The 8,387-nt window shown below is 38.7% G+C and overlaps 1 protein-coding gene across 1 annotated transcript; it reads left to right on the forward strand.

Annotated features, from left to right (window-relative positions):
- The first annotated feature begins 332 nt into the window (after window positions 1-332).
- LOC138326432 (WASH complex subunit 3-like) lies at window positions 333-7,515 on the forward strand. The gene is made up of 6 exons (XM_069272542.1): window positions 333-468; window positions 1,620-1,784; window positions 1,967-2,119; window positions 4,177-4,284; window positions 4,642-4,706; window positions 7,122-7,515. The coding sequence occupies exons 1-6, from the start codon at window positions 418-420 to the stop codon at window positions 7,222-7,224; spliced, it is 645 nt and encodes a 214-aa protein (XP_069128643.1). The 5' UTR covers window positions 333-417; the 3' UTR covers window positions 7,225-7,515.
- The last annotated feature ends 872 nt before the right edge of the window (window positions 7,516-8,387 follow it).

The following is an 8,387-nucleotide window of genomic DNA, read 5'->3' on the forward strand; positions in this document are numbered from 1 at the left end:
TTGATTGATTATGCTCTGTCGTATGCCCAATTTGACTTCTAAATATAATCTAGAATTATTATTATTTTGAACATATTTGTCGGGTAGTTAGTCTAATTTCCTGTGAGGACAAGGTTGAGGCTAGGCCTCATGAAAGTTCGGACCCGGGACCGTTCGAACATTTTTACAGGTGTTCCAATTTCGTGATCTATGCTAATTATTTAAAAAATGATATCTTACAACTTTGTAGTATAATTACACCAAGTTGAAAATAATTCGTTTATGCGTGTCTTTGAAGGAAATGCACCTGAATAAGGCTGTCGTTATCAAATTGTTTCAGAAACGTCATCGAACGCACCCGAGTATCCTCCCCTTGCAAAATCCCATGATCATGAATGAGGAACGTTGTTGACAGCAAAGAAAAGCCAGAGACACGACATGGATGCTGACGGCCTGCCCCTTGTAGGTCCCGGGGTGGACTATACAAAGGTAAACTTTATAATATATAACCGGTCAGCTGGTCACCTGGAAGGCGACTAAATATCGGATGTTTGCCTCCCCTAGATCAGTATCAGAATCAGGCTGTCAGGTGTTTTAAGTTCTTGTATTATAACCAACGTACATGTAAACACTAAATAAGTATTATAGATTATATCAAAAGCAAATAGATAAATTCGAATTTGAAATAAAGATAATAAATCTTAATTTAATCTAGAATCAATTGTTTGGATAGTGGATATAGTGTAAGGTGCTTATACCCTCATGATCAGGTTTGGGACCATCCCGTATATGCAGGATAGTCCTGCATTTGAGTAATAGTCCTGTATTTGAGGGATAAATTTGTTACTCAAATGCAGGATTACGTGAAATGAAAATGGATAAAGTTGTTTTAAAAATTTGTATCAAAAAAGGGCGTCATCATTTTCAGATACCCATATAACTAATTGAAAACTTATGTATTTGTTTATGAACTATTGAATTCTATTATCTCACTTTGTAATAAAGTGACAATTTAGGTGCTCTCCATAGACTACAGTGTATAGCCATCAGGGAAATTTAGTGCAAATGTCATGGTTGATTGACTTTTACCTGTGTTCTATTTTTAGCCCCATAGTAAGCAATAGAGGTGATAGTGTTTGTGACTTTTACCAACATTTAGATGATGAAATTTGTTTCCATTTGAGTAATAATGTGGAAAGTTGTATTAGTGATGATGCCTTATAAAAATTATGAGTTGTATTAGTGACATATTCAAATCAAAAAAAATTATGATGCCTTATAAAAATTATGATGCCCTTTTTTGATGACAATGTTTAAATCAACTTTATCACTTTTCATTTCATAGAATCCTGCATTTGCGTAACAAAATTATCCCTCAAATACAGGACTATTACTCAAATCCAGGACTATCCTGCATATACGGGATGGTCCCCAACCTGATGATCACCTTACATGCACTGTCACAATTGTGTCTTATAATTCTGCCATACTGTACCTGTGTGTATATGAATGTTAGATCATGGATTAACTCCAAATTATCAATTGTAAAATTTAAAAATTATTCAAATTAAACCGGAAGATGAAATTTTCTAATATAATTTAACATTTAGTGTCTAAACTATTTATCTGTATATTTTTAGGTAGAGGCCATACACCAAAAGCGAACACTCGCCTTCCTGAACCACTTTGTGAGCCACACAGCCAGCTTCCTGAACAGGTTTTCTTGTGTATGTGAGGAGAAACTGGATCACATGTCGAGTCGGCTTAACCAGTTAGAGATCACGATGAACATTCTAGAGGCAAAGGTAAAAAAGTGGCATTTAAATTTTTGAAATTTCCATTTAACAAATAAATTCAATTGTAATATTTAACAGTAATATGTCTGTATAATCAGTCACTAAGATTCAGACATGAGCTCACTGTATTTACTGTATCCCCTTATCATCCATAAGTTGTTAACCATTGTTTGTGGGGTTTTTTCTGCCAGCTGACATCAATACCAGGGTTAGAGAATGTTACAGCTCCAACAAGTGGATCTGCAGCAACTACAGAGTCCCCAGCAACAAATACTCAACAACCAGCTGCTGCAACTGGTCAACAGCAAGCAGCCAATCCACCAGTCACTCCAGGTCCTCCCCCTGTAAGTATATAGCCCACCAGGTGCTCCATGCCCTCCCCCTAGTAAGTATAACCCCCCAGCATGCAGGCGCTCCCCCTGTAAGTATAATCCACCAGGCACTCCAGGCTCTCCCCCTGTAAGTATAACCCTCCAGACGCTCTCCCTGTAAGTATAACCCACCAGGAGCTCCCCCTGTAAGTATAACCCTCCAGATGCTCCCTCTGTAATTATAACCCACCAGGCACTCCCCTTGTAAGTCTAACCACCAGGCTCTCCCTCTGTAAGTATAACCCTCCAGACGCTCTCCCTGTAAATATAACCCACCAGGCACTCCCCTTGTAAGTCTAACCACCAGGCTCTCCCCCTGTAAGTATAACCCTCCAGACGCTCTCCCTGTAAATATAACCCACCAGGAGCTCCCCCTGTAAGTATAACCCTCCAGATGCTCCCTCTGTAATTATAACCCACCAGGCACTCCCCTTGTAAGTCTAACCACCAGGCTCTCCCTCTGTAAGTATAACCCTCCAGACGCTCTCCCTGTAAATATAACCCACCAGGCACTCCCCTTGTAAGTCTAACCACCAGGCTCTCCCCCTGTAAGTATAACCCTCCAGACGCTCTCCCTGTAAATATAACCCACCAGGAGCTCCCCCTGTAAGTATAACCCTCCAGATGCTCCCTCTGTAATTATAACCCACCAGGCACTCCCATTGTAAGTCTAACCACCAGGCTCTCCCTCTGTAAGTATATCCCACCATACATTCCTTAAATTTAAGGAATCCCTTAACTTAAAATTCTCCAAAGAAAACTTTTACAGATTTTAAAGAAGGCTCCTTAACTTAATATTGTTCCTTTACTTTTGTAATGCTTTTCTACAGGGAAATTTAAATTAAGATATCCCTTAAAGTTAAGAAATGCTCATGAAACTGGGCCCAGGTGCTCCAGGCCCTCCCCCCTGTAAGTATAGCATACCAGACACTCCAGGCCCTCCTACTGTAAGTATAACCCACCAGGCACTCCAGGCCCTCCCTCTGTAAGTATAAACCACCAGGTGCTCCAGACCCTCCCCCTGTAAGTATAACCCACCAGGTGTTCCAGGCTCTCCCCCTGTACGTATAACCCACCAGGTGCTCCAGGCCTTCCCCCTGTAAGTATAACCCACCAGGTGCTCCAGGCCCTCCCCCTGTAAATATAACCCACCAGGTGCTCCAGGCCCTCCCCTGTAAGTATAAACCACCAGGCGCTCCAGGCCCTCCCCCGTAAGTATTACCCACCAGGTGCTCCAGGCCCTCCCTCTCTGTAAGTATAACCCACCAGGCGCTCCATGCCCTCCACCTGGAAGTATAACCAACCAGGTGCTCCAGGCCCTCCCTCTGTTTGTATAACCCACCAGGTGCTCCAGGCCCTCCCTCTGTTTGTATAACCCACCAGGTGCTCCAGGCCGTCCCTCTGTAAGTATAACCCACCAGGTGCTCCAGACCTTCCCCCTGTAAGTATAACCCACCAGGTGCTCCAGGCCCTCCCTCTGTTTGTATAACCCACCAGGTGCTCCAGGCCCTCCCTCTGTTTGTATAACCCACCAGTGCTCCAGGCCCTCCCTCTGTAAGTATAACCCACCAGATGCCCTTTGTAATTATAAGGTTGTTCCCCCAGAAAATATAACCATTCGTGTTACCCCATTAAGTACAACTTACAATGCACTCATTACGAGTACAACAAGATGCTTCACTTTCCAGTATTATTTAAGAAAAATAAGCCGTGTGTCCAGTGACATTATTTTGGCGTCAGCGACATTATCTATTTGTGGCATGACATACCTTTCTTTGGAGAAAAAATATTAAAAGGTTACCTTCCATTTTATGGACAAAAAATGTTTTTATTCCCACAAATATGAACTTTGTGAAATCGTTAAATAATATTAATATTAAGTTTAAGAATATTTCTTTCCTGATTTTATAACATGAATAATTATACTGTACTGTCTCTTGCTTCAGCACTTGCTGCATATCAAATATTTATTTAGTCTTCTATTATATGTGTGTAAATGTCAATTCATTCTGTATATGTTTTGTTGATAGCCCCCAGACGCTCCAGAAGCTCCACCGGCTCCAGTGGAAGAAGAAAAACCAGCTAATCCTGTTTCCAAAGATCCACGCTATGCAAAATACTTCAAGATGCTTCAAGTGGTAAATGTTTTAAGACTTTGCAACATTTGAGAGTCATCCTTGCCACAGTTATCTCCCCTTCAATAGTATCAATACTGTATCAACTGGTTGGGGTTCGTTTAATGTTTTTTGTGTGTGTGAGAGTGTGAATAATGAATTTTTGAAGGTGAAATATATTTAATTTTTCATGATGATAAATGAAAACATTTCATGAGGGTCATATATTTACCGAATATACAGATAAACTTATGATTTCATGATAATGAAATATAAAAATAGAAATGTCAAAAGTTTTATGAATGTCAAATATAGAATTTTATGACAGTTAGATACATATGTGTATAGAAATCTATGAGCGTCACGTGATTGTAATTACAGGGTGTACCAGAAGGAGCTATCAGGCCAAAAATGAAAATGGATGGACTGGATCCAGACTTACTTAGGTAAAGTGATACTATTTGTAATTTCTTGTTGGATATTTGGTTTGGCCTATTATCATGTCTAGGGTCCCATGAACAGCCAGGGTCATTTACTGTCGTGACTGCCTAACCGTTGACGAATAATATGTAGTAGTTATGCAGTAGTTGTTCGGTGTGTACTGGGGCTATATTTAGAATTTCTACAGTGATTAATAAAGTAGGCATGGCTTGTTCTGCATTGTAGTAATCTCGTGATCGTTCAGGATACACGAGACTTAGTCAATAAAATAAAACATGGCATTGCGCTACGCTAACAAACTTGGTCTTATGTTTTCGAGTGGTGTATTCACCGAAGATAGCGTTCGGGATACAATACTGCATTATCATTACAGAGGACTTTCTTATATAGAACAAATAATCATACCCTGGCTCCACTCCTTTCCTGGCAGGGTATGAATTCCACCCCAGTGATCCACATTGGACACTTTGAGACTGTTAAAAATATATTTTTTGGGTACATGTAATATACTTATGTAATTGTATTTTTTTCTCTAACAATGTTAGAGGTATAGCACGACGAGACACTTTTGATCATTACGTCGTGTCTAACAGAAGTTTCTCAATATCGAGATCTAATATTATTGGATTACTGTATTGTTCTGACATCTATGATCAATATTAAATTCACAAACCTTTCCATTATAATGTTTCATCAACTATTAGTGGTAAAATCCAAGGCAAACATAACACATTTTTCTGTTCAAATACGCCGCCATGTTTAATTTACAGATGAAATGAAACACTCGCCAGGTAGAATACATGTATGTTTAAAAGTTTTAAAAAGCCAACAAACTAAGAATAAACATGGTGAAACTGAACAGATATTAGTATTATATGTATTTAGAATTTAGCGAAAAAGATTTTGTTAAAGTTTATGTTAAAAACCTTGTTTCTTTCGTAGTGAAAATTTGTAGGTCATTCCATATATGGTACTAGTTGCCATATTTGGAGCGCGAAACTTTCTGATGAGAAGCATTGATCATGGCAGCCAAGTGAGCTGTGTCGATGTGAGCCATTCAAAAATGCTTCAAAATAAAATTTAGACATGGAGGTGGGTAAATAAATAATCATTTTATGTTTAGAATGTTTGATATTTTTTAATTTAATGACAAAATTACATGACACACATGAAATGTAACATTTTCATCGCTGGATGTTTTGCATCACTACGGTCAATGGGATGGAATCGTAGCTCAGACGACGACCATCTGTCAGAAATCTTCCGTCCGTCGTTCAGAACTACGTCATACATCTGCCATGATGTTTCGTTTTTGTTTCATCGTGGAAAGAGAGATACCTGGATGTTACCTATGAACCTTCTGTCACCGGTGCCCGCAATAGCCACGCCTACTCGCTGTCAGGTTTACCTAGTTCTAAATATAGTCCGAGTACACACCGAACAACTACTGCAGCCGCGCGATAACTACTACACAATATTCGTCAACGGTAAGGCAGTCACGACAGTAAGGAATCTAGTCGGAGACCATGTGTAACGTGACATAGACAAATATGTCACATGACTTGGGATGTAATGCTATATATGAGTGGTTGTGGTGACCAAGTATCTAAGATGTCCTGACATATTTCTTAAAGCCGTTCGCCTCTGGGTCTTGAATTCTAATCCAATGTGGGGCAGTTGCTACATTCTGTCAGCTTGTCAATGGATTTTCTCTGAATACTCTGGCTTTCGTCCACCATCTGAATCTGGCACATCCTTAAATGACCATGGCTGGTAATAGGACATTAAACTAATCAAACCAGACCAAAGTATGTTATATGACATGAGTGATTTGTAATACATGATCAGATACAAAATGTATTTATAATCATACAATCTATGTACTGATAGTGAATTAAAATGTGGCATAGAATTATCATACATTAGTATAGTTAACAGAAATATTTCCTCAATGTCTTGTTTGTCTATGACCAGAATGCTAGAACCTCAATATTCATATTGATTTTGGATATATTAGGGTGTTGGGTCGAAATAATTCGCCGTATAGTGGCGTATACATCAAACGGGTCGAGACATTTTATACCTGCGCAAAAAGATGTAAACAAACATGAAGACGAACACGTTGTGTTAGTGTTATTTTGGACTGAAGAAGCCCCTATAGTGGCTGAATATATATTTCATAGAATGATTTTGAGTTTACTTTGAATTTATTTTAGCCTTTTATCTCAGACTATTGATATACTGGTTTTATATCGTTTTTACCTCACTAGGATATATTAGGGTTTTCTCAATTGTTTGATTAAACAACCTTGACCTATTTTTAAGGTCATATATAACTAAGATATCCAAATGTTTTCTGTAGCCTCCAACATTCAATACATTTTTTGGCATTTACTTTGAACATCTTTCTTTTTCCGCAGCACCCCGGATGCCCCAGCGCCACCTATGACAGCCAAAAAGGCTGATGACAGCGAAGACGACTTCAGTGAAAGTGATAATGACAGCGATAGTTTTAGTGACTAAATGTGACAACACATTCCAAGTTTTCTCTGCGACTGTGTACATGTCATTGCAAACCTCTGAACAAAGAGACCAGAACTTCATGTATGTGCAATATATATTCCATGTCTCTTTCATGTTTCTGTAGGATATGTGTGCTGGATCATCAATGAAGATGTGAGCTTATTAAGTTACCGAGGCATTCAAAGTTACTGTGAGGAAGGTTATATGTATGTGTGTGATTTTTACATAGCAAAATGTTGGATGATATGTTTATTGAATATTACTTTAAAATAAAGATTATGTTATGGAAAATGAGAATTATTGTCTTTCAAGAAACATTTTTTGTCATCTGGCTCTGATTTCTTAAAATAGTCTTCTGTCAAATATGATTTTTAGTTAAAAAAAAAAAAAAAAAAAAACTTAAAAAGCTCAACTTAGCCTACATAACTTCAAAATGTGCAGATTTTGTTTCCAGAAATCATGGCCTGGTCCTTTTGACTGTTAATGAAAACATCAACCTTTAGTGGCATTGGATGGCTTATTTTGAAGATAGTGCAGAACTTTCTATATGACTTCTGTAGGGCATAAGGTTTAATAAAAACAAAACAACCCAATATTGGGCAATATTGGGTTTTAAAATAGCATGCTTTAAATAGTTTTACCTAATTACATTCCTACTCCACAAATGTCATCAGCATCTTTCATGGGGCTGTTTTGAGATCATCCTTAAGATAATGAGTCAACAGTGATTCCCTAATATTCTGCCCACCTGCGGATAGTATCCAGTTCATATCTTGTGGCTTGCACATTAATCGGGCGCCTTCTGTGCTGCTCTGATCACTGGAGTACTAAATCTACAACTAATTCCTAGTCACTCCCCAGTATACTTCTAATAGTGGAGATAACCTCTAAGTTGAATATCTATTCACCACTTCCTAAGGTCCTGATATTTTCTGCCAATTATTCATATTTCGTTGTCTTGCCTTCTCATGCTTCCTCACAGCGTACCTCCCATGGAGCTGCCAACTCATCCATTACTATGCCTTCGTCTGCTGTGACCAAATGAGAACATTTAGGCATATGGATTTATTAGCCCTCCATCATCGGATGGTGGCCTATTCAAATCGCCTTTTGTCTGTAGACCGTGGTCCGTCCATCTCTCCAACTGTTAACTATTCTTGTTG

Source organism: Argopecten irradians, chromosome 1 (assembly GCF_041381155.1).
Source record: "Argopecten irradians isolate NY chromosome 1, Ai_NY, whole genome shotgun sequence".
Taxonomy (NCBI): domain Eukaryota; kingdom Metazoa; phylum Mollusca; class Bivalvia; order Pectinida; family Pectinidae; genus Argopecten; species Argopecten irradians.

Coding starts and splice junctions, on each gene's coding strand:
- LOC138326432 (XM_069272542.1), top strand. CDS start 418: ATGGATGCTGACGGCCTGCCCCTTGTAGGTCCCGGGGTGGACTATACA. Junction 2,120..4,176: donor TCACTCCAGGTCCTCCCCCT/GTAAGTATATAG, acceptor TTTTGTTGATAG/CCCCCAGACGCTCCAGAAGC. Junction 4,707..7,121: donor CTGGATCCAGACTTACTTAG/GTAAAGTGATAC, acceptor CTTTTTCCGCAG/CACCCCGGATGCCCCAGCGC.